Source organism: Pollicipes pollicipes, unplaced genomic scaffold (assembly GCF_011947565.3).
Source record: "Pollicipes pollicipes isolate AB1234 unplaced genomic scaffold, Ppol_2.1 Scaffold_6686;HRSCAF=7923_pilon_pilon_pilon, whole genome shotgun sequence".
In the NCBI taxonomy this organism is placed as follows: Eukaryota; Metazoa; Arthropoda; class Thecostraca; order Pollicipedomorpha; family Pollicipedidae; genus Pollicipes; species Pollicipes pollicipes.
This window is the reverse complement of record NW_023596921.1, coordinates 25,290,496-25,316,998: the sequence shown is the minus strand read 5'-3', so window position 1 is coordinate 25,316,998 and position 26,503 is coordinate 25,290,496. Positions and strand designations below refer to the sequence as shown.

At 52.6% G+C, this 26,503-nt stretch overlaps 2 protein-coding genes across 2 annotated transcripts in view; one reads left to right on the top strand and one right to left on the bottom strand.

The window, feature by feature from the left end:
- LOC119107486 (DNA-binding protein D-ETS-4) overlaps positions 1–6,196 on the bottom strand; it is a 23,409-nt gene extending 17,213 nt beyond the window's left edge. The window contains exons 1-4 of the mRNA XM_037230937.1: positions 6,111–6,196; positions 2,410–3,007; positions 820–974; positions 300–453 (exon numbers count right to left, since the gene is read on the bottom strand). Coding sequence (XP_037086832.1) covers positions 300–453; positions 820–974; positions 2,410–3,007; positions 6,111–6,113 — 910 coding nt within the window. The 5' untranslated portion in view covers positions 6,114–6,196. The remainder of the gene's footprint in view (positions 1–299; positions 454–819; positions 975–2,409; positions 3,008–6,110) is intronic.
- Positions 6,197–22,667: 16,471 nt separating this feature from the next.
- On the top strand, positions 22,668–26,001 carry LOC119107765 (putative oxidoreductase YjmC). The gene is given in 5 exon segments (XM_037231313.1): positions 22,668–22,746; positions 24,395–24,827; positions 24,829–24,948; positions 24,950–25,384; positions 25,386–26,001. Coding segments are annotated over 4 exon segments (1,074 nt in total). The 5' UTR covers positions 22,668–22,746; positions 24,395–24,455; the 3' UTR covers positions 25,533–26,001.
- Positions 26,002–26,503: the final 502 nt, after the last annotated feature.

The following is a 26,503-nucleotide window of genomic DNA, read 5'->3' as shown; positions in this document are numbered from 1 at the left end:
AGAGAGAGAGAGAGAGAGAGAGAGGGTGAGAGAGAGAAGAGAAGAGAGAGAGAGAGAGAGAGAGAGAGAGAGAGAGAGAGAGGAGAGAGAGAGAGGAGAGAGAGAGAGAGAGAGGAGAGAGAGGAGAGAGAGAGAGAGGAGAGAGAGAGAGAGAGAGAGAAGAGAGAGAGAGAGAGAGAGAGAGAGAGAGAGAGAGAGAGGAGAGAGAGAGAGAGAGAGGCGAGAGAGAGAGAGAGAGAGAGAGATAACCAGCTAAGACGACCCCTTCCGCGCGAGCACGCGCCCCACCGTCGTCTCACCGTCAGTGTCCATGTCGTCGGCGGCGGGTGCGGCCGACGGCGGCGGGCTCAGCTCGGCCGGCTCCGTCTTGACGGTCCAGTTCGCCGGCGCCGCAGCCGGCCGCGCGCACGTCGAGCGCCACGCCTCCAGCTTGGCGAACAGAGTCGCGCCGCCCTGCAACAGCGGCCGCCGGCCGGTCAGAGTTGCGGGCCGGCGCGGCCCAAGGCTGCACGAACGGCCGGACGGCATCACCCGATTGCTGGCAGCCGGCGGCGAGGTGAGCCGGCTGCGCCGACCAGCGGGACCAGAGTCCGGTCTGATGGCGGCTCTGAGTCGGAGCCGGAAGAGGGCCGGCCGTCTGGCAGATGGTTCGCCCAGGAGCTGACGAAGCAATGCTCGAGAACCGGATTTAACCAGAACTGGCAGCGCTAGAAGTTATCCAGCGTTGTACAGCTTCAGTTACCGTGCGGCGTTCGTGAGGCGCTCTTGCGAAACCGGGACTTTGCTGACAATGCCAGTCAGCTTGGCTCGATATCTCACCTGCGGGTCGCACAGCAGGAACTGGTGCTCTCGCAGGCAGCAGAGGGCTTGGCCGTCCATGTTCAGCCAGTCGGTCTGCGACGGTGTCAGACCGAACTGCTGGCACATGTAGGCCGCCCAGGCGCGCACATCCTCCACGCTCCACTCAGTGGGGTCTGCGGGACACAGCGGGAGGCCGTCAGTGAACGATGGTTCAATGCCGCTTCATGTTCGTGCTTGGATCCCCTGGTAATTCCACACATATCAGCGACCGGAAAAAGGGGATGTCTTAAATGCGCGCCGGCGTTACGCAACGCAGTCAAAGGCGCTCACAAGTGTCACCATCGCAATGAGAGCTGCACGGCAATTTCACGGGGATTATTTGTAGCCCGTCAGCCGCAACGGACAGCCAACCAGGGCCCAGTGGTGTGCACTTTCAGATTGTGAACCACTGGAACGCCAACGCGGCCCAGGGCGTGCCCAAATCGGCCCTGACGTCACCGCCGCCATCATGGCGACCGAAACACAATCGGACCGTCCATTTTCCTGTCGGGCCCGCCGGCGACCAGCGTGCCGGCCCGAGCCCCGCGGCCCACCGCGACGCCGCCGCTCGCCGCAACTGTGTACGCCGACCTGGCGCCCGGCGCCCGCAGGGCCGCGCTGTAATTGGCCGCCGAGCCGACAGCCCGAGCGGCGAGATTAGTCCATTACTGACACGTTACAGCACCCCTATTGACGTCAGCGCTAGCGGCGCACGGCTTCGGGGGAAATCTGGGTGCGGCGCGGCGGCGGCGGCGGCGGCGCGGCGCCGCCAAGGTCATCCGACTGCCCCCGCCGCCTCTCACTCTGCCGCGCCGCCATCTCCGCCGGGCGCCCAGCATGGCTGCGAGATGGGATGTTTGATCACGCAGCACGCAGGGAACAGACGGGGCACGGCGCTGCTGCCAACAACCACCGTGCCGCCCTGATCGTATAGTCAAAACAGGGCTCCGTTGTATACACGCCTGACGTGGTGACTTGGTGAGTTCGACACAAACCTCCCCCTGCCCTTGATCCAGCCGTGCAGCCCGGCCATGACGCAATGCTTGTCACCAGTGGTACAGCAGCACTGAACATCGCTCCAAAAAGACAACATGGACTCCCGCCTAGTCCCGTCCCGTCTGGCTCCACACAGAAACAATGGGCTCCTCCCGCCCGGTGTAGCCCCGACTGTCCCCACTCCCGTGTACGGCAGCGGAGCAGGCGACCGCGACCAGCGGCCGCTGACAATGGGGACCTGCGGTCACGCGGCGGCCATTGTTTCGGCGCCGGCGCGTCCCGGGCGGCGGCGGCTCGCGCCGGCGCCGGCGCCGCTGACTCAGCCGCGCGGCGACGTGCGGCGACCGCAGTTGCGGCGTGTGGCGCAATGGCGCGGCGCGAGCGGCGCGCCCGTCGGCCGATTTCACCGGCGCGCGGGGCCGCGCCGGCCGCCCTGCGCTCGCCCATGGTCATCGCCGGCCAGCGAGGGCGCACCTGTCGCCCGATAACACCTGCCGCCCGATATAGAACAGAAGAGCGCAACTGTCAGCCGCGGCCACGCGGTAGGCGCCGAGGCCGGTGGGCACAACTTACCGGGGGAAATGCCGAGGATCCCGCAGACGCTCTTCTTCTCCTGGCGAATCTGCTCGAGCGCCAGGTCGAACACAGGCTCCAGCTGCTCCATCATCCAGCTGCTGGTGTGCTGCGGTCCGGCCTCGGCGTACAGCATGTCCAGACTGAAGGCGGGCATGTTCAGCCGGCGCTGCAGCGAGGTGTCGCGCAGGCACTGGCGCAGCAGCTGGTGGTCCTCGGGCGGCGGGCTGGCCGGCCGGCAGCCGGAGGGCGAGCCACCTTGGGACGCGTAGCCGGCGTCGCTGAGCGGTGAGCGCGGCGTGGCGCCGACCTCGGCCGCCAGCTCGTGCAGACTGCGGCAGCCCTCTGCAGCCGGCAGCTCGCGCTTGACAAACGCCGGCGGCGAGGGGGCGCCCCCCGCCGCGGGCCACTCCCAGTCGGCATCAGCCACCGCGTCATGAGGCGGCGAGCCGAACAGGTGCGGCGGCGAGCGCTCGCACGGGGCCAGGCTGCCCGGCGACGGCACCTCATAGTCGCTCAAGATAGAGAAGTCGAGCTCAGCCAGGCTGCTGGCCAGGTCGGCGCCGCCGGCCGCGTAGCTGGGTACCATCTGGGACATCTGCAACACGTGCAGGCCGGCGGCCGTCTGAGCATGCGCACGCGACCGATCAGCGATCCACACAGCAGATTCAGTGTACCAGGAAGACGGTCCTAAATTTATTTACACAAGATCCGCGCGACCTTGATGATGGGAAGGTTTCAAGCGCACTAAACCAAATGAGTCTCATCGGTCTAGATTAGGACAGCTGTGGTGAAAGCTGTTTGCCTACGGTGGACGGCTCCGGCCATCGAGTCCGCAGCTCAGCATACAACTCAGCAGTATGAAACTGACGTCATATTCTGTTCAGGTCACAGCAAGTCAACCAATGTCTCCCTGAGTATCCCAGCCTCAAAAATGTAAGCCAGCCCACACGCGTCCACCAGACACGGCGAACCACCAATCCGCCGCCCAGATATAAACAACCCGTGATATCATGCACAGGCGCCTGGTACGCCCGTGATCCCGCGCCTTTGACGTCGACACGGCAGCTGCATGACACACAGCCCGTTGACATCGGCTGACATTTGGACTAAACGGCTACCACTGGCGAGTCTCGGCTCATCGCAAGAACTCCAACAGACGTTCCGCGAGTTTCCGAGGAGCAGTCGATCTCAACAAGGGCGACAACTGCCGTTCAGTAAGCAGGTTAGCCGATGACCCTACGATGTTGCGTTAGCCAAGATCGAGACGACCGTTTTTGCATACAGGCAATGTACTTTCTTTCTGAAGACGTTTCGTTGTTGGATTGCGCCAGCCTCCCATGATGGTTTACTTTTAGTGGATTTGGCTTCCTACGCGCGCCTCGACAGGCTAAGGAGAACTTTCCTTGCAATACCACGGACTCATCGCGACCTAATGGTCACTAGCTGCAAATCCAACGGATTTGCGCAGGCTTTGAAGAGCTCTCGGAAGTTCTTAGAGCCCACAACTAATCAAGCTCCAAATGCCGGTACCAACAAGACGATACCAAGAACCAATCTGGGGTTGGGAAGCCTGCCTTAGCCACAATCAAAGCTTCGGCGTTATTGGACCTTCGTCATATCTTGATACACCACGAATTATCGACACACAGCCGCGCTGCTCATATACATATATATATATATATATATATATATATATATATATATATATCTGAAGGAATTGCTAGCTTTTCAGGTCGAATGAGTATGTTCGAAATCTAGATAATGCAGGTTAAGTTCTGCATGCAACACCGGTTTTCTCGCATTCGTCCACACAGTCCCTGATTTTCTACTGAAAATACAGTTTGAAGACTTCTTTCAGTGTTTTTTTAAGTTCCTTTTTCTTTGACCTCTTTCGAAATTCGGACCTATTTTTCCCCTACTAGCGATTATCGAACCAAAGTTTTTCAACACGATTTGCTCTGACATTATCCACCAGTGAACAACGCACCTATTCGGCCAACTTTATCATGGAGCTACATAGATAAAGGGCATAACAGCTCACACTTTCATCGATAAAGGATATGATATCTCACACTATCTGCTTCAATAACAGTGTCTTTTTATTCCATTCAAGCAATTTCGATTCGCACTGCAGTGAATCGTTGCGGCGTGCATAAGGTTTCAATCATCCGTGACGCAAACGACCAGCGGCCCAGCGCCGTCATGGTGGCGACCACGCTTCAAGTGAGTTCATGCTTGTTACAGTTTACAGTCAGCTTTCGGTTTTGAATTCAATCGATATGGTCTGCACGCTTGGCGATTTGGAGGACCCATATGAACTATACGCGTCTGATGGACCTTAATGCGACGTGATGAGGCATCATGCCAGTGGCGTCGAGAGACCACGAACGCAAAACGTGAGTGGAGAGACCGAGAGACAATCCAGCTTACACCCTGCTGTAGCTGTGCTGAACTATGACCGTGGCTGACTTTCCCAGGCAAGAAGCGTCTTGATGAACACTGGCTGGTTAAACACGGCTGCTGATTAAAAAGTTTAAACGCGTTTGAATCTGCATCATGCGACAACACCTGGCAAATGCTGCCCGTTCTAAGAAGTACTGAACCCAACGTGACCCGCAGCAGACCAACTCTGTAATCACACCATGCAAAATGCGGGGCACTGGTGCGGGGGGTCTTGGCAATTCGTGGAGCGACAGTCGAGCGAACACCTTCACGCAGGACCCAGATCACCTTCGTGCTTCGTGCAGATCACCTTCATGATCCTAGATTCACGCAGGTCATATGGTGAAGAGACTAGTCCCCCATACCTTCACAGAGGCCCCGAATTATACATAGAAACTACAAGTCGAAAAGGGCATCTAGAATTCGAAAACGACCATGTAGGGAACAAAAGGAGCTCTCTGACTAGGGGGGGTGGGCTTCAGCCTGTGAGAAATGGGCATCCTTCTGCAAAAGCTGATCCAACGCCACCCAGGACAAAGAACAAAAGATCTTGGCGTATGGAGACGGAGCCTCGGGTCCCGCTCAGGGCTGCGGCCTCCGAAATACGGATCACAGAAGCAGGCCCTAATTAGTACCCAGGGGAATGGCACCACAACCGTCGCTGCTTTTTCAAAGTGGGAAACGTCGCCAAAACGGGGTCATGCAGCCACGCAGGCGTAACCAACTAAATAAAACACACACACACACAATGGGGCGAATCAGCACCGACAGGGCAACATCGTGTTGGGCCGATCAGCTTATCAGAATGAAAAAAAACGATGTCCTAGGGCCGGCCGATCTCAAAAGACATTCACTTTGAAAGCTCACATAGCGAGCACCTACCAGATCAATGGAGCAGACGAACAAAAAAAAAACTCAAAATTCTTACGGTTTTCAAGGGGACCCTGCGTGGTACAACGCAAAGGACTGTGGAAGCATTCCTTCGTGCCGCGCGTGACGACCACGGCCGCCGATCAGAGCGCTCAAGCTGCAGCCGTGACAACGCAAGCGCCAGGCTACACAGCGCTGCAGCCCGCGGGCAGACCTCTCGGCATGATGCGCCGATAGGTGGCGCTGGCCGATCACAATCACACCGTGCCTCAAATGTGAAAGCGCCAGTCTCGGCCCCGCGCGCCGCACCGTAATCTTGACGACAGCAATCGAACGTCCACAATACGCTAAAAAATCACAGCCATCACGCCCACAATGTCACCTACCATTTCGCGAGGAGTTGCCAGATGAGGGACCGCTCACAGCTGCAGACCTACGGGAGCCAAGCATAGACCCCTCCCTCAAGCGAGCTCAGGAACCACACTGCGGGCCGGGGGAGTCGCCAACACCCTTCACCGGCTCGAGGTCACCGGCTGGCGCATGCGCACTGACGGCGACTGCGACGCCCCGACCGGCTCAGACCGGTCTGACGGCAGGCTTTCAGCGCGCCGGCGGACGCTCCGTGCGGAGCTGGCGCGCCGCGGCCGCCATCTGCTCAGAGTTCGGGATAATACTCATTGCCCTGAGAGCGCACGCCCAGTTTCGGCCAAGTAGCATTTTGTCGGGATAGCGAGGCAAGTCAGGGGATAATATTTATCGTCCCAAGGGGCTTCTCATAGTTTCGGTCATGTACTCTTTGCTGCACTCAGCGAGGCAACCAGTGGAGTTCAGAAAAGCTAATTGACTCCAATTTGAGGTGTCGCGTTGCTCTGTACCGAGGTTGATAACGATAAATATCACCCTGCAAGAGTGTCCTTGTATTCACATCTCCCAGACCGCGCACTATCTGTCGCGCTCGTAGCTGGCGCGGTCGGTTTTTGCAACTGAAACCCCAGTCGCCAGCCGCAGCCAGTCCTTAGCGCAGGCAGCGCCATGGAATTTGAGTTGGGGGGGGGGGGGGGCGGACGTTTCAGGGGCCTCTTGAAGAAAATGCGGCCTCCTCAAAGAGGCATCCTGCGCGGTGTCGTATTCAAAGGGAATGGGCGCCGAAGGCATGAGCCCCTTCTTTAACTGTTCCATGCATCATATTCAAGCAAATAGTCAACAGTTGATAGCTTCCGAATGGGGCGCTTAATTGTCCATCGAAGGGTATCGCTTACCTAAACGGGGATCCACTGTTCCATAAAAGGGCCTCCCAACGTAACAAAAAGAGACCTCCTAATCCAGAGCAGAATGCTCCTGATTCACGAAGGGGGCGTCCAAATCAAGCCAACAAGCCACACTTTCTCAAGACAGGGCATCCTCGTCCCGAACCACGGCCATCTGATGCATGGAACGGACCCCCTGTTCCAGAAATGGGCGGCCTTATTCATGAAGGTGACCTCATGATTCAGAACATGTATCTCTTGACATAGGAAAGGGTATTCTGAGCCATTTCTTATTCTCTAGTTCAGTTATGGAGCCTTCGTGATCTGCATTTTGGTATTCTACTGGTAGCTACAATGCCTTTAATTTAAAGGGCCTTTAAGGGGCCTGCCTTTTGGGGGGGGGAGCAAAACATACTTTTGCTCCCCCCCGCCGCCAGGTGGGGGGAGGGGTAACACCCCTTAACCCCCCTCCCATCCCCACCGCTGCGTCGCTCCTGGTCCTTGGTACCGATTGCATCAGGTGTGGGTTTGCCCGATAAAGGGTGCTTCAATGCTCAAACACCGCTCGACAGGCCCGTAACCCAAATATCCTGATGTTTTTTGAATGCCCTGTTTTTTGGCATGATATGAAGCTCTTACTTGGCCGGATACTTAACATCTTAGGCATCTCCTAACTTTCCTGGGCCCTCATAGCGTCGTGGGGTCTCGTTAGCCCTTGTCGTGTTGGAATGTCTTGATTTGGACATTCCAGCGGGGAGAATCGCTTTAGAGACAGTGCTTTGTGTTCGTGTCGAGAGCTCCGTGGATATTTGCGGGAATGCGACCAGCCCTGGTCCTCAGAGGGTTCTGGGAGCAATTCTGTTTTACGTGAGCGAACTGTCCATCTCCACACACCGCTCTAGCACTCGGTTGAGGCCTGTTTCGATTCAGAGTTTGTTATCAGCTGTGGTGTCGCTGGACTCTCGCATCAACCAGATGCAGGCTTGACACCGACTCGTAGTCGGAGGTAGCTCCGAAGTCAGGCAAAATTTGTCTGTGCCACTGTGGAGTCAGCTCCACTGAAGACTTGGTGGAATCAGATTCAGAACGACATCTTTTAATCACGCGCTGGAAATCTATTAATCATGCCGGACACATCACAATGTGTTGCATGACAACAATGGACGGACGTTTTCATGCTCATGGTGTTTGTGTTTGTACTCAGTACAGGTCTCCCGAACGAGCTAAGAACTCCTAGAACGATAGACTGCACCGTCCGGGAAAGAAGAGAAAGTCGTCGTTTTTCGGTCACCCAAGGAGACATGGATTAGCTCGAATATGGTGTGCTCCGAGTGGCTGCCGCCATTCAAGGAGTATGGCGTGCAAAGCACGGATTATCACCAACGAAAATTCCAGCGCTTAATGCTTTTAAAAGGCTGTCTTCTCAACCCATCGCGGCCAGCGGGCCACACGGCCGCGGACGGCGTGTGATGAGCGGCAGCGCTCGCTGATGACCTGGTCGGCAGGGCGCATACATTGATGCAAACATTCCGGAGGCGAGGGCAAGCATGTACACATCGTCATCATCGCCAGGTCGCTTGGCATCGATAATGCGGCAGCATGGCGAGTGTAGCACAGCAAAATGGGGTGGCGCCGCGACATGTCACACCCTGTCGTGCCTCTCACTCCCAGACAGCGGGCGGACGGGGTTACGTTCGGCCAGTGGTGGCTCCACCGCCCGGTTGGAGTTCACGTGGGACTTACCAAAACTGCTTTTGTCAGAAGCAAACGCCAAACAAACCAAAGTAACGGTTGGCTACTAAGCAACCCCAATGTGACCAGTGAATGCCGAATCCGATGTGGCGGGCGATGGCGATGACGATGGCGATGGGGATGTGCCGAGCCGTCATTGTGGCTGGCCGAGTGATGGGCTCGGCACATGCGAGACAGAAGCCTGCCATACCCAGTAGCGCAGGCAAGGGGGAGGGGCACAGCGGGCACGTGCCCCCTTAGATTCCAAGAGGCCTCAAGGGCCCCTCACGATCTACAAATAAGCGCCCGAAAGACCGACCGGAGGTCACATTCAGGTGTCCCGTTCTAGGGGCCGGGCACTCCAGTTCCAGGCTCTGCGCGCCCATCAGGGGCCTCAGGGACCTCCTGAGCCAATAAGGGCCTATACATCGCTCAGATCCCGCTGGCAACGCACAGTCCGCTTCCTGTCGGCCTGGAGACCCATTTCCCAAACAGGGACAAAGCCGGAGCCAGCGATTTATATTGGTCGGGGCCACAGCATCTGTCAGGGCCCCTCAGCGCTTAACAGAGAGCCCCGTGTTGGCAAGAGGCTCACGCCGACCAAGGGCAGCGTTCGACGAGGAAGGGGGCCGGGGCGAGCCACCAGAACCGAAGCGTTGGTCAGAGGCCTCTGACAATGAAAGGAAACATGAGAGCTTATAATGAGTGTCCACATTGAGACCACGGAAGTGTCCTGGGCCAGTCAGGCCCCCCTGCACTGAACGGTAGGCCTTCCAACCCAATCCCAGCATGGGCGATGCCGGACTGGAGTCATTGTGTCAGTTACTGGGCCACCTGCGGCGATCAGGGATATGGCTGTGTCAATGAGAGCTCCTGCGCCGACCTATAACCAGGCGGCGATCAGGGATATGGTTGCGTCAATGAGAGCTCCTGCGCCGACCTACAACCAGCTGCGCGGGTCAGAAGGCCTCCCGCGTTAGGGAGCAGACCAATGTAATGTGATGTATCCCTCTAAAGGCCCCCGGATCAATTAGGGGGTCTTGTCCCGTAACGCCAGAATGGTAGCCAGAAGGCAACCCGCGGTGGGACGGAATGACCCTTCATCTCTCAACCGGAACGATAATGTACCCTCCAGGTGTTCTACTTAAAGGGACTCCTTGCCCATAAATGGAGGAGGATCCATGAAAGCTGAATAGAGTGGGTCCAATTGACCTAAAAAATTAACAGGCCCATGCATGTCTGCCTGAGAACATTTAGTTTTTTCGGAATCGACCAGTGAAACAAATGACATCAAATTTCGTCATTACATCTTATCGCCCGTTTGAGAATGACCGTTCGCAATCTCGGGAGCAAGGACAGCGATGACCGGGCTTGCTGTGTCCGCAAAACTGCACGGCGTAGGACCCTGCAAGCAACACCAGGCAGCGGGCGCTGAACGCGCGGGAAGTTCTGTCGTCAAATAATGCATCCGAGTGTCTTTCAAAATCAATTCTTGGTATATAAAGATAAGATTCGGTGTATCTTTAACAAACAACTTTGAGGCTGCCCTGCGGACAATTCAACAGCTGCGGCAACACGAAAATAGAGATTCTACCTGTACTTTTCCATTTCCAACACCAGATTCCAGCACCACTTCGCGGTGCTGTTGAGGCCAATCCGTTGTTATCATCAACCTAAAAATAACACAGGGGAAAAATGCGACCGGACTGCATTCTAGATGTACGATTTGATTTCCTAAGGCGCTCAAAGGCGCTTTCTTTTAGATGCGTCATCACTTTCAACCGCCCGCTGGCCACGGCTCGGTGTTGCCGCGAGCCGACGCTGCGCGGCCTATGGAGGCTGCAACGTCTAGCATTGAGGTTTCTGTTGCTAAGATCTGCGAGTGCGCATGTTCGAAAGCGCGTTACATACTTGTTTTTCTAATCGGCTCGACAATCTGTGTATCGAAAAACTGTGACAAACCGAACACAAACTGACAAACTGACAAGCTGTAATCGATAGATGTGTAAACTAAATGTTGAACATTTCCTGTTGTTAAACATTTTATTTCATGCTGAACAAGACAAAAATTGTCTCATTAACAAACGGGCAGGTCTGCTGATCTTTCCGGGGGGTCAGCCACTTCACTATCAGGGGCCTTTGTCAACCCTGTGCCACCTCCCCCTTGCCACGTCTCTGGCTGCGCCCCTGGGCTAGACCTCCCGCCTGCTACTTCAGAGCGAGCTCTGGCCTCGGGTATGCACGCTTGCAGCACGGCGGCAGGACAAATTCTAACAAGACGGTGCGACCGTGCGCCCTGACCGTCCGGTCCGGGCTACAAATTGGCGACGGAGTCATCATGCGGAGGACTCCACGCCAGTGGCCGGCACGCGACCCGGATCTCCCAATCCAGGCCTAGACTTATGGTTCTGGTCGCTGGCGATCTCAGAAGTTCGACGGGCCGCGCCAACAACGCTACAAGGGCTGAAGCGTGTGGCGGATAAGTTCATGACAGTCATCGAACCAAGTGGCCTGGTCGAACCATTGAAGCTACGTCAAGCGAAACGGCACTTCCATTGACACAGCGCGGGAATGCTGGATCAGTATTACTGATAAGAATACAATATCTCAGCAGTAACTTGTTTTTCTGGGCGAAGCATTGCAAACACCTAATATCTAGACAAGCGACATTCATTTCAATAATTCCATTTCTAATAATAAGCTGTGTATGCTAAAAATGTGAAACAAATTAAAATAGAAAAACACGTGGAAAAAACTTAGCCAGGTGCATGGCCACCGTCATATATTTTCAGGCAATCAGACTCATAAACAATCATAACTATTATGCGGCTCAGGATCGACTCTGCTGAACCAGAATCAAGCAAAAGTGTGGATAATGCACAAATGGTCATATTCAAGATGCATAGATCGATCTGAACACAACAATGCATCAATGGACGTAGATCGATCTGAATACAACAATGCATCAATGGACGTAGATCGATCTGAATACAACAATGCATCAATGGACGTAGATCGATCTGAATACAACAAGTCATCAATGGACGTAGACGAACACTCATTGCCGAGGGTGTATATGTCCGGTGAACCAGCAAGAATTATGATCTTACCAGGAATTAATTTGAGGAATCAGTGCCTTTACATGCGTTATGCTGTAACGTTCGCAACAGACACGTTGGGCGCAATATTAAGCGTTAAATGCGCTACGGAAGATGGAGCGATTGGTTGTTTTTTTCCTGAATGCAGCTGGTAAAACCGGCTCTCCACAACACGTGCTGTCCGGCTCTAGCGGTCACAACTCATACTTGGTTCCGTGCAGATAATGGCGCAAGGCAAAAACAAAATCAAAGTGGTGATGGGTAAGGGTAGATAGACAACATCTTGTTGAACTTCTAACGGTCAAAACTTTCACCTGTAATGAAGAACCAAGCCGAACAAGGCATGGGTGTGCCGACTTACTTAAGTCATACATTGCAATGGCGAAGATCAACTGGGATGGACCACAAATACGGCAGAGAATATTGACACACTGAATATCGATAGCAAGATATCAACACTTGTAAGATCGTCACGCAAAACAGGAGCACACAATAGCGATATTTGGGCTTGACGTCTCACCGACTGCCTGGCCCATCCTGAGGCGATACGCTTTTAATAGGCGCGTGCGTGTGGAATGCGGTGGCGGCGTGGCGGAGACTGCAACCCAGAAACAGCAGGTCCTGAGCTCAGCGTCCAAACCACTACACCCTCCCCCCCCCCGTGGCGGAGACTCCAACCAGAAACAGCAGGTCCTGAGCTCAGCGTCCAAACCACTACACCCTCCCCCCCCCCCCCCCGTGGCGGAGACTCCAACCCAGAAACAGCAGGTCCTGAGCTCAGCGTCCGAACCACTACACCCTCCCCCCTGTGGCGGAGACTGCAACCCAGAAACAGCAGGTCCTGAGCTCAGCGTCCAAACCACTACACCCTCCCCCCCCCCGTGGCGGAGACTCCAACCCAGAAACAGCAGGTCCTGAGCTCAGCGTCCGAACCACTACACCCTCCCCCCTGTGGCGGAGACTGCAACCCAGAAACAGCAGGTGCTGAGCTCAGCGTCCAAACCACTACACCCTCCCCCCCCCCCCGTGGCGGAGACTCCAACCCAGAAACAGCAGGTCCTGAGCTCAGCGTCCAAACCAACCCTCCCCCCCCCCCGTGGCGGAGACTCCAACCCAGAAAGCAGGTCCTGAGCTCAGCGTCCAAACCACTACACCCTCCCCCCCCCCCGTGGCGGAGACTCCAACCCAGAAACAGCAGGTCCTGAGCTCAGCGTCCGAAACCACTACACCCTCCCCCCCCCCCGTGGCGGAGACTTCAACCCAGAAACAGCAAGTCCTGAGCTCAGCTTCCTAACCACTACACCCTCCCCCCCTCCTCCCCCCGACAAAACAGCAGCGTGCGAAATATCGGCACGTAAAGCATTGGCATGTAAAATAACGACAACGCAAATGATTCCAGCTGTTTGGTGCACCGGCGGTGATACGTCCAAACAAGAATTCTACTGAGATGATTACTAAAATGATGTGGCATGTGAGAGCTTTATGATGTCTCTCAACATTGATTACAAAAAATGGCTGGAGCTCGACACACTTAATTCAACATAGGTGACAATTAGTCGCAAACTGTGTGTGTGTCCAATTATGCGTGGTGGCTGATCGGAATGGTCTTATTTTTGTATCTGTCCCGGGCGAGAACAAAGTAAGGAAATATGTGCAGCACCCGGCATTCTAGCAGTCAGGTTTTAGAATGCCGCAGCTGTTTGTGCGGCAGGTGCGGCGCCCGATGAAGAGCGTCACTGCGAACGTGCGCTTCGAAGCGGTGACACCCGCCTACGATCTGTCCGTCAAAGGCCCTGGGCGGGATACCAGGCTGCCATAGGCGTTACTCGCCCGTGGAGACCCCACCAATGGAGGCCTCATCCATGGAGGCCATTACACCAGGCTTCGGTCGGCGCCATTCCAGACCTTAGCGCGGCATGCCATGTATCAATGGGAGGCGTACCAGACCTTTATGATGGCGTACCAGGCCATTGGGCAGCATGCCATGCGTCAGTTGAAGGTATACCAGGTCTCTTTGACCGGCATGCCACTGCTTAGTATGACCTCTGATTCCAAAAATTCATTCCTTCGAAAAAATGCAGATTATATCTTGATGAACGTATTTTGTCTGCTGATATTCAGCGGCAATTTTTTATTTTGCGATATTTAACGTGTTGATATAACTTTCACATGGCACGCGCCGCAACGTGCTAAAAGTTCCTATCTCAGTACCAGCGTTAGAGTGCAGTAATGCCAATGATTCCAATCGGTAGATCTATGTTTATTCCGGGGAAATGATCGTTTTTGCTCTTAAAAATATGCATTTCAGTGCCCAAAGGTTATGCATTGCAAACCATCATGAGCATCGTGCAGGACCATAGGTAAATAACTGTCACGTGACAGCCACGGCCGGGGATTACCTAATCAGTACCTGAAACCAGGAGATGGTGCTTTGTGGGTAAGTGGGACTGGTGTTTGCAAGGTATCAATGGAACCAGAAAGGAACTAGGTGTGTAAGTATTTCTGTGTGTGGGGGTGTAAAAGAACCAGTGGGGGCCAGAAGCAGGGTCTGGTATTTGGTAAAGAGCCATTGAGAACTAGAAACCAGCGCCTAATACTTTGAAAAGAACCAATGGGAACCAAGAATCGGTGTATAGTGTTTAGAAAAAGCATCGGAAAAGCGAAGAAGCCAGGTCCAGGGTTCGCAAAAATTGAGATAAAGAGACCAGGAGCTAGTGTTTTCAAAAGAAGCACTGACAACCAGAATCTCATTCCTCGTTTTCTTGACGGCTTAATTCAAAACAGCAGCCATCATTTAAAACCAAGCGCGCGTGTGCCTGTCAGGCAGGATATGTGTTGCCTTTTTTGCATTCCAGAATGTAAAAGAGGTCCCATCATAAAAAAGTAGTTTCGACGTCTGCATGAATATCACGCACGCCGCTTGACAAATGGCCGATTCGGCTTCGATCATCTCAGATAGTTCTCGATTCTAATCCAGTCACGTGAGTTCCGTCGATGCTTTCCCGCTCCAGCCGGGCTGAACGGAAGACGGACGACGACCGCTGTCCGCGGCTGGATGGAGGGCAAGAACCGAGCCAGATTTATGGGGCCCATCTGGCAGTTTGACGCAAGTGTGTGAAAAGCGAACACTCATTATCCTCCATCCGAAAAGAGTATCGTTCTGAAACGAAGACAAATTCAGTCACTCATCTGCCGCCCACACCTGAAAGTCAATGAAACTGGAATGTGGGTCGTAAAGTGTGATTGAACGAGCGTCGGCTGAAAAAAGTTTTCCAGCTTCATGGTTTTTAGAGCAGGGAGGAATCAACATGTCTTTAATCGCTGTTGCTGTCTTTTCGTGCACAATCAATGCGGGAAAACCGGGTAAATCTGCATTCGTGCTGTGGTTCTAATGGCTCAAGACGCCTAAGACAGTCATGATGCTATTGTAAACTAAAAGGCCGCTGGTAATAGGAAGCCAAGAATGTTCAATGCCTCTTGCAAATAGCCAACACAGCATGTACCTTTCACGGCTATGACCACGTGTAGGCGGACAAGTCGGAAGCTCATCTTAGTGGACAAAGTGTGCGGCTCAAGCTTCTGTTATTTTTACTCAGGAATGATAAAAGGAGTTCAAGTAAAGTCATTATCCTTGAATTGCCGACTTTGGGTGTAAAGCAGCACCCTATGAGGAGGAATTTTTCACTCCTTTTCGCCATATTTTATTTAAATTTTTCACTCCTGCCTGGTATTGTCTAATCGCACATGCCAAAACCCTATTTCCCATTCTGAGGCTTTCAGGTGTCATCCAAAACCGAGCTTACTTGCTACCATTAAAACTACCACTTTATTCTTTGTTCGTTGTTTGTTTGTTTTGTTTGTTTGTTTGTTTGCATGTTTGCTCATGTGCATGTTTGCACCTCATGTTCACATTCACTTCATGGATAGAAATAAAAATTGTATGCACATGATTGACATGCGCCCAAGAGTGACCAATTCACAGGGAATGAAGGAGACAATTTGAAGCACGGAACTTAATTTTACCGCCATTTTTGACCTGTTAAACCATCGGTTAACCGTTTTCTTGGTTCATGGCGGTGCTCAATAATGACAAATCTAAACCTTTCGAGTGTCTAACTCACCAGGCCACCTGACAAGACTATCCTAATGCTGCCATACAGAGCTTTGGGACAGACCTGACGCAGCTAATACAGAAGTGTTTAATGGCGAAATTCTGCCCTCTGGAAATGCTTATCATGCACACCTCTTACTTGCTTCACATTTTAATCTCGTAGGTTGATGGGCATGATTGATATTTATATTTGGGGAGGTGTGTGTGTGTGTGTGTGTGTGTGTGTGTGTGTGTGTGTGTGTGTGTGGTGTGTGTGTGTGTGTGTGTGTGTGGTGTGTGTGTGTGTGTGTGTGTGTGTGTGTGTGTGTGTGTGTGTGTGTGTGTGTGTGTGTGTGTGTGTGTGTGTGTGTGTGTGTGTGTGTGTGTGTGTGTGTGTGTGTGTGTGTGTGTGTGTGGTGTGTGTGTGTGTGTGTGTGTGTGTGTGTGTGTGTGTGTGTGTGTGTGTGGTGTGTGTGTGTGTGTGTGTGTGTGTGTGTGTGTGTGTGTGTGTGTGTGTGTGTGTGTGTGTGTGTGTGTGTGTGTGTGTGTGTGTGTGTGTGTGTGTGTGTGTGTGTGTGTGTGTGTGTGTGTGTGTGTGTGTGTGTGTGTGTGTGTGTGTGTGTGTGTGTGTGTGTGTGTGTGTGTGTGTGTGTGGTGTGTGTGTGTGTGTGTGTGTGTGTGTGTGTGTGTGTGTGTGTGTGTGTGTGTGTGTGTGTGTGTGTGTGTGTGTGTGTGTGTGTGTGTGTGTGTGTGTGTGTGTGAATGGGATGACTCTGTCTGCCAGCAGACCGTGCAAAAGGTCCTGACTTTTTGTTTTGGGGGAGCAGGAAGAAGCCAGTAAGTCTCCTGTGGACCAAGTAATGGCGTACCTTAATGCTCTCCACACATGATTGGTAACCAGATTTAGCCATTTTCTGTTTTAATCCATCGAGTTTTGTCATAAGATGAATTATGATGCCACAAGGCATGCCATGTGCTCATTTTGTTCCATATTCTTGACTATTTGCCCCAAATTTCTTGAAGTGGTCGCTCATGGCTGCTTTAAACAAATTTTTTCTACAGTTGTCATGATGTGCTGGCTGGCGAATGACTGTACTGTATATAGGCTCTATACTTTTAACACAGATACTCTAAGCTGCATAGCAATTAAAATATGGGTTCAATATAAGTATGTAACAAATGGTCGGATCATCCCATTTAAAATGTGAAGCCAACATCTCAAACTTTATCGTTAAATATGAATACACAAGCCTAGGTAGATGCCTTTGCTGCAGCTGAAAAGGCAAGCATCAATGCTGTCATGGTCACCTAAAAGTTTTGTTACTTTTGGAGAAGAGAGATTGTTTTGTGGAGCACATCCATTATTGCCCCTGACATGGGTTAACCATGGCAATCAAAATATGTTGTTCGAAGTGATTTAAAGTGTCTTGATTTGCGTGTTGTCAACTTTGCCTGATGTCACCAAGCATACACAAGGGAACTGAATGAAGATCCATGTTGAAACCAGCAAGAATCAGCTTTTTCATGTTGTTATCACAAGTGCTACTGTCAACAGATAGCTGAGTTGAGATGATGTTTAACATATGAGCTGATCTAAGTTAGATTAAGTTGGTTAAATGCATAGGAAGTGGCAATAGGAATTGTGCAAGAATCAGTAACTCACAACTGCTGCTGTGATACAAACAGGTTGGACGGGATGAGATGAAGTAAGGCCTCTTTAGGCTAGGCATAGTTAGGCTACTTTCGTGAAAACAAGCATTGGTATTTTGTAAGAAACAGTGACAAAATGTTTCTTTTCCCTGGCCCTATCTTAACAAAAGCCAGAGGTATGTCTTCTGTGTTTGACTCAGTGATGGGCTGATGTGTATTACGCCAAGGTGTTTTTTTTTAGTGTCTTGTGCTTGCTGAATTTTCTCCTGTTATTTTGTTATTGAATTCCTTTGCTTTGTGTTGTGTTAAAAGTGCTGTGGAAGGGAAGTGCAAAGTGCAGCATCAAACTATTGGTGTAATAGTTTTTTATGCTCATTGCACGGTCATGACATTATTATGCTTGAATGTATTCTGTTTCACCTTAATGGCCTAGGATGTTTAAAAACAAAACAATTTTGTCAGGGTTCTGATATTACATTCATGCCAACTTTAAATACATGGCTTTCTTTGCTGAAGCATCAGTCACGAGCTCATAAGTTCTATCTTTTGTGAATTTATTTTTTCACTCCCGCACGGTCTTTTTGCGATGGAATCTTTCACTCCAACCCTAGTCCAAAAGCGATTCTAGCTCCCTGAGTAAAGTTGTAGCATTTTGCTGGACACCAGATGCACGTGCCAAATGGCACCTTGGTGTTCCCGTGGCTACTGGCGCTTGACGCACCGTCAAGTTGAGCTGTGTCGTCAACTGTACGCAACCAGACTGCAGCCCTTTATCACTTAAACGCACTGATGCCATCTGGATTAATGAACTTTCCGTGTGCTGGCGCCAGGCGCTATATTTGGATAAAAATACGATTTTTTTCTTGTCATCCGTACCTCTGGTTTTCTGTGCACGCTGCTTATCACTGCATGCACCTATGCCAGTGCACTCTGCTGATATCTCCACAATGCGATTTTAACGTGGCTATCTATGCATTGTTCAACTGCAACCGTAACGCTCACGTCTGGACGTCGTCGTGTCTGTCAAACGTAGGCGAGTAAAATTGTCATCAGGGAGTTTTTATGGAATGTATTGCGCAGAATGCTGAGGTAGAAGCCAAGGAAAGGCGCATGCCCTCATTTTGCTTACTGCGGTCGAAAATTTAGAAATTCCCGTAACAATGGATGTCCAACAAAGCAATCAAATCCGAAGGAAAACAAACGAACCCTTTTACAGTTTCCTTGACACATGCATAACAGTCTGGTGCATTGGGCTTAAAGCCCATTTAAACAATCGCCTCTGTTGTCCGACGTTAGTCAGTTGCTTGAACGGAAACTCAGAGGGAACATGCCACAACTTAAGAAGAAATTCCTTTTGCTCGTGTTGGGCACTTCAAGTGATGCCTCTTGAGCCCACAAGTAAGCTTAGTACTAAGAGGGAAGTTTATTTTCAGACCATTTAACCGACTCATCCCACCATGTTTTCGAATCTCACGTCGGGTTTGCGGCCGACAGTCATCCCTTCTGGAGCCGGAATCTTCTGGAGCCTGAATCTTCTTGAGAAAATTTGTGTTCCCCCATGTGTTTTTGTAGTTGTATGTATGCACGTGTGCATGTTGCCGAAGTGGTGGCACACAGCACACTGCCGCCTGGCACACCCACACGTGAAAACTTCAGGGGTGTTCTGCTACGACCATCGGTGTATTCAGGTGGAGCCGTGATGCTCGCTCGGATTGGCGGGACGCCCCACGTCAGCCCGTACCCGCCGTCGCCTATCGCCGAACAGGAGTCGGCGACTTGTGGCAGCCAATAGTTGTGAGCCTTCACTGGCTGCTTCATTGAAAGGAGGTGTGATTTGGCGGGTCACGTGCTGACTGTGAATGGTCGTTGTGCCTGCTGCTAGTGAGGAATTGTCGGACTACGCGATGACATGACAGTCTCGATGAAAGCAAAGCAGTGTGAAGCTGGAGGCGGGTTACTATTTGACAGTGTACTGGATGCTGGATCCAGCTTTATCCAGGATCTTTGCTGGGTGTTTTGGTTTTTGTTGGGTGCTCAGCGTCAGTCAAGGCTACATCTTTGTTCTTGGTGGATCTCTGGTCGCATTCCAGACTGGATCGTGGCTCATGCTTGATCTTTTGGCATAATTTCAGGTTGGATCTTAGCCTTTATTGGACACCTATGCACATTCCAAGCCGTGTTTTGCTTCTTACTGGATCTCTCAGCCTAACGTCGGGCTGGATCTGATTTCTCCTGGTGTCGTCGGTCTGACCAAGCATGAATCAACCTACCATGAGCTCGTAACACAACCCGCGATTCGCCAGTCAGCTGAGATCTCGATTGGCTATGCCAGAAATCAGCTAAGCTGGGTAACCAGGCTTGGACACAGAGGTCAGGTTGCAATGGCATCGCCACATGTTTTAGGATGGCGTAAAGTTTTGATTTCGCCACCTCGAGCTCATGATACAAATCGGAACTCATGCACAAGTTGCAATCGTAAAGGAGCCTGGATTGACAAAGTATGGTCGGAGTTATATTAGCGCCAAATTAGGGAGCAGTCAAATTAGCGAGCTATTGAATGATGCTTAAATTAATAAAGGAAAAGATACAGCTTAATGCAGGTTTCATTTTGCCTATCATTGATATTTTGTTGGGCAGTTCATGTATATTTGGTGTGGTTTTATGTGCCAAAAGTGTAGCTCATGGAATTTTGCGCAAGGCAACTCGACAACACTACGATAACATAGTGCAAATGACGCCGTGATCTTCAGGACCAATACATCAGAACATTAAAAAACTCCTAGGACGATGTTTTTCTTGAAAACATGGCAGAACATCACAACAACAGTTCCGTGAAATAGCGTTTTGAAAATGTCTTTTAACAACCCACTTTAATGTACGTCCAGAGACTGCTGCTGCTGTTTTGCCTTGGATGCACACTCACTGAGATCCCAGTGCAGAGCCCGTGAACTCGTAACACCTTCATACGAGGACAGAAAACTATGAGCTTTTCTTACCGAGTGAGGGCAATGAATGGTGTACCCGGAGGGAAGAGGGATCAGCAGTAACCGAATACCGTCCTTGGCGGATCAGGAATGATTTTAAATCCCGCCCTAGTCTTCGTCGAAAACGGAGAACTTGCGTAACACCTCTGCATTTTTGGAGGGCATATCCGAGATCGCTTGCCGTATCGTTGCGAAATTTTGGCGGGATGAACACAGGTGCTGTTTACAGCTGCCTTACAAGTTTCAAGCTAACTTTTTGCTACTGCCCTAAGCGTGACACACATACATCACTGGCGCAAATACATAAAGCAACGCAGAGGCACAAACCACAAGTCACTTGCAAATGATGTGATTTAGACAGGATTAAATGAACAATTCCACTTTTATTTCGGGTTTTGAGCTGGGATAGTCGTCTTGAAAGACCTCTCAGTGTTATTCAACAATCTTGCTGTTCTTAAGACCCAAGCCCCTCTAGTTACGCCCCACGCCCTCAAGAATGGGAAAGGTATGTCGAGGAGAGTATTTCAAAGTCACATCGACATTCATGACGTCATAATAACATCATTCAAATCGTGCCATTCCATAAGCCATGCGACGATCAAGACCAAAAAAAATACATTATGGTCGAGGCGTTCATATCTGGTGTTCGTGGGCGCGATTTCCAGATATAACGGCCGTCAGTCGGTTCTCAATCAATGCTGTGACGGTGACGTAATTAGACCATGTCACATTGAGGAGCATGTTTCCTTAACAGACAATTGTGCAGTCTAGAAAGTCTTTTCAACCTAAAAAGCATACCAGCAGATTTTACCAAAGTGAGCTTTTTCATCATATCTGATGCTTACTTCAATATGTTCAAATATGAAGCCTTCACGTTTAATCACTGGACGTTATTCACATTCGGCAGAGGCCTCCTTACCAAATGTGTGACGTCCACACTAATTGACGTTTTTCATGTGAGAAGGGGCCCTAAAACATATTTTCAGAACAGCTCAATTTCCAAGACACATGAATAATGATGAATAGACATGTCATCTCACTCACATACGCATCTGGAGAATCACATTAATCGATAGCCGTCACAAGTCTAGGAAAAACAAATTTTTGGCCTCAAGTCCAAAAATATTCAAGCCAGATCTTTACATTCTTTTTAGCTTGTTACTGTAGCGTACTGTAACATGCAAAGCCGCCGAACACGGGCAGTTCCGTCTCATTCCGCTGCTGTGCACACGCATAAGCGTCATTCCACGGCGATCTATGGAGCAGATGCTCTTGAATTTCAGAAGTCAAGTGAGAATGATATTCTTTTCCACCTTTAACACCAAGTACACGGAAATTTATTTTCATTGGTAATGTTTCGCTTGCAAATAACACCATTCATTCCATTCATGAAAAACAAAAATTAGAAGGGCACACCCGGGCTATTGATTCAAGTCGCATTACATAAATTTCCTGGATGTGAATTTGGTCAACATCTAGAACATTTCTCGATAGAAGTCACCCGCACCTTTGGATTATAATGAGACTGCATGCTGCTATTCTCCACTAAACGTGAGCTCTTCTTGCGACGGTCGATTGTGGGCTTTCTCTGATGTTAACATGATGGTTTGGTTTCGAAAATGTCAATTCGACCATGCAGATGTTCTCTAATGTAAGTAAGCGTGCTTGATTGAAATGAAGAACCGGCTGCTCAGCGAGCTTAACTCACGCCAAGATTTTTGTGATTTTTGCTAGGCTCTCACCAACGTTTGCATGCTCACAACTCGCCCACGCATGAGTGGAACCGTCTGAGCAGACCCCACGTGTCACGGCATTATCAGATCGTTGCGGGACGCTGGGCCCCTGGGAGCTAATAAACGGCGACCAGACCAGACCAAACATATCAGTTGGTCTAAGGACGGGACCGCACGCGAACTCAGGGTCATGATCGGGGGCGGCGCCAGGCGCTCGCGGCGCGGCACGGCGCCAGAAGCACCGAAGCAACCGACGCCGGCCCCCACGCCGCCCTCACGGCCTGAGAGGCAGACTCGGGCGCGTCCGACCCTCCAGCGAAGGAGAGCCCCCCCCACCCCCCACCCAGCGGGCCGGCCAGCGCCGCCCCTGCCGTCCCTAGGCAGCTGCTGGCCATGATAACACGCCGGCTCGGAGTGCGTCGGTCGGCAGTTGAACCAACGGCCGTCTGCAGCCCGACCGCCCGTCCGCCGTCCACAGGTGCCGGTCAGGTGAGTCCCACCCGCCTGCAGCCTCGGACGGCCGGTGCCTCTCGGCCGCAGCTGCCGCCGGCCCTGTGACGGGCGTTTGGCTCGGAACCAGCCGCCGCTGCGGCAGGGCGGGCGCCGGCAGGTGTCGGCTCCGACGCAGCGTCGGTCCAGCTACGAGCTCCACGGGCGTCGCCGTGAGCCTCGCGGCGGGGAGAGAGACTTACGTGTCCCGCTGGAGGGTTTCATGAGTACTGGACGCATCAGCCTTACATGTGGGTGTTTCCAACCATCGCACGACTGGAAAAACGCGCTTGTTTTCGGGCCTGTCTTACGTGTTTGAATGCGTTACTAGCCCCGAACCCATTACATGTTCCATCCGCCGTTTGTTTCTGTGCCTACTTCAGGGGCATGCAGGATTTCGTCAAGGGAGGGGCCACGCTTTGCTGTGGTGTCTCTTGTAAGCTGGTATATCCCCCCCCCCCCACGACACACACGCGAAGACCCCGCGCTTCGGCTACTTCGGTATCAAATTCTTTTCTTCTTTTTTTGGTGGGGGGGGGGGGGGGGCTGTCTTCCTCTTCTGGGTATGGGTATGGGTATTCTCCTAAATGGGTAACATGCATAGCATGTTCAACATGCATTGGAAGTGCATCAGCGAAAAGGTCAATTTCATGCATCACCCAATGACTGAATCTTCCGGACGTCTGGAACATCGACATAAAACTGATTTTGGCGCCCCGCGGCGCGGGCAGGCTAGTACTGCCTGTCCCTTTAGTGCTCGATTTGTATTGACAGAGACGAAAGAGTTACTGCTCGGTATTTTCATCACCCTCTGTCAATATGATCCTCCCGGCCGTCTGCAACCGGCACTAAATAGCCCGAGTATTTGTCCAACAAGGACATTTTGGTTGAGCAAGGACAGCCAAGAGTATTATAATGTGTTATATATATATATATATATATATATCACATATCAATATTGATGTAGATATATCCTCCGTGCTCCACGGTGCGTGCACCGCGCGTCGCCAAACACACTCCTTGGCTGCTGGCCGGCGCCGGCTCCGAGCGCTCCCCCTGTGTACGTTCGCCCCCGGCCGAGAACAATGTGTACGGGAGGGGAGACCGCCGGCCGGCTGCCCGGGAGTGGTCTACACAGCTCGGGACGGCGGACGTGGGTGAAGGCTGCTGGGGTTTGTGTACTGTACTGTCCAATCAGCTGTGTCGGGTCCGTGCAGTTGCCAGGCTGTCACTATAGAGGACGTGAGGAGGGACCGGAGTATGCAGGAAGTTGCGCCCGGAATACCAGGAACAAACGGCAGAGCTCAGTTCATTTGAGCTGAGCTGCTCTGACGATAGGTTACTTTTGAACATGAAGTTGCCGGGCCTTGAGAGTAAATTTCCATCCAGAGGACGAGTTGTGAAAGTATCGGAGGGCGACAACTCTATGCAGTATTGTGATGACTGACGTTCGCTGAAAGGTGAATCCGTTAGATATATATTGTAAAATTGCAAACAAAAATATCATAGGAATGGTTTTTAGCTGTTTATCGCTGCCGCTTTGTGTTGTTATCCGTCCAACTCTTTCATTGCTTTGATGTTTTTTTTTCGTTATATTGGTAGGTGCCACATAACAGTTGCCAATCTGAGCTGTTTTTATGCATTCCAGTGCCCGGTAAGCAGTCCTACTGCCGGAAAGGCTGAGGTGAGTCGAGGAAAAGCCTGTCAGCATGGCGTCCAAGGTTCGCGGCACCACCATCCCCCTGACGGAGGTGCGACGCTTCATCATGGACGTGATGGAGAAGGCGGGGGCATCCGGTCGGCACGCGGGCGCGCTGGCCGACCTCCTAGTCACCGCCGACCAGCGCGGCCACTTCAGCCACGGCCTCAACCGACTCGAGTACTACCTGACCGACATTCGCGGCGCCATCTGTGATCCGGCCGCCGAACCAGTGGTGACGCGTCAGACCGCCGCGACGGCGCTGGTCGACGGCCGCAACGGACTCGGTCCCGTCATCGGCAACTTCTGCACGGACCTGGCCATCCAGAAGGCGCGCGAGAGCGGCATCGGCTGGGTGGTGGCGCACAATTCCAACCACTACGGGCATCGCCGGTTGGTACGCGCTGCGCTGCGCCGAGGCCGGACTCGTGGGCATGAGCTTCACCAACACGTCTCCGCTGGTGGTGCCGACGCGCGCGCGCCAGCCGATGCTCGGCACCAATCCCGATCGCGTGCGCGGCGCCGGGCGAGGGCGGCGACTCGTTCTGCCTGGACATGGCCACCTGCACGGTGGCTGTGGGCAAGATCGAGGTGCAGCGACGCAAGCGAGAGCCCATCCCCGAGGGCTGGGCGACAAACGCCGAGGGCCGCATTACCACCGACGCCGACGCCGCCGTCGGCCTGCTGCCGCTCGGCGGCGACGAAGCGCACAGCGGGTATAAGGGCTACGGCCTGGCGTTCATGGTCGAGCTGTTCTGCGGCCTGCTAGGCGGCGCCGCGTACGGGCCGCACGTGCGCCGCTGGGACAACCAGCGCACGCCGGCCGACCTGGGCCAGTGCTTCGTGGCGCTGGACCCGGCGGCGTTCGCGCCAGGCTTCTCCGGCCGCCTGCAGGAGCTGATGACGCAGTGTCGGGAGACAGAGCGGGCCAACCCAGACGAGGCCCGTGCTCGTGCCCGGCGATCCGGAGCGGGCGCACATGGCCCGCGTGGCCCGCGACGGCGGCGTCACATACCACGAGAACCAGCTGGCCTCCTCCGACCAGCTGGCGGCCGAGCTGGGCGTGCAGCCCATGCAGGCCGTGTGATCTGGCGGTGGGCCGGGTCGGGCCCGTCTCGACCGACCGTATATCTGGCTCCGCTGACCGGAGCTCCGGGCCCAGACGGTGTGGCTGCCGTACCAGGGACTCAGCAGCAGCCTTCCAATATTCGGCCATTTAGGTGGCAACAATGCCAATATTTTTTATTTTGCGCCCGGATTGGGGTTTGCTGGTGGCTGCTTTCACATTGCTCAAAATCGGTCCATCAGCATCGAGCTTGGCATCGGTCAACCCAGTATCTAACCGCCTCAGGCTTGACAAATGGCCGGGGCAGGTCAGATGTCTGGGTTCGGGGTCAAAGGGCGACGGATTAAAGCCACCGAATTGCCTTCGGAGACCGTCGGAGTCAGGATTCTGGTAGCATGAATCAATATCTACGTTTTGGACACCGTACTGGATTTATGTTGCAGCGCGGCTCAGGAGCGGGGGCTGTACTCTGTGTACGCCATCTGATCCCGCGGACAATCCGCCGCTGGGTCCGTTGGAGACCACGCGGCTGGGTTAGGAGATAGCGGCGGTCGAAAATAGCGACGGAGGGGGAGTGCCTTGCCTTTTTGCAGATGCTCACTTTGTCCAGGAACTTGCCAATGCTTGTGTGGCTGGTTAAACATATAATGAAAATGCATTTTTGCAAACTTAACTGTTTTTATCTAGTCAATTAAGGGCTCTGATCATCTCACCTCCCTTGGCCGATGTCCGACGCCACACTGTCTTCAGAATGGTCATCAGCATCTCGAGGTCCAGGCACTTGTCCGTAACTCAACCATCTTCACATTGTTATCTCGTCTCGCGCGCTTCATTAACCCTTCCCGGAGCCTTTCAGTCTTTACGCTATCTTTCACACAAGCACGAGGGCCTTCGACATATTTATCTTAACTTGACACTCAGCGATGGCAATGCGGTGTTGAAGGCCTCTAAATATGCTGTTGGCGGCTTACTTTGAGTATTTTTGTACCCGC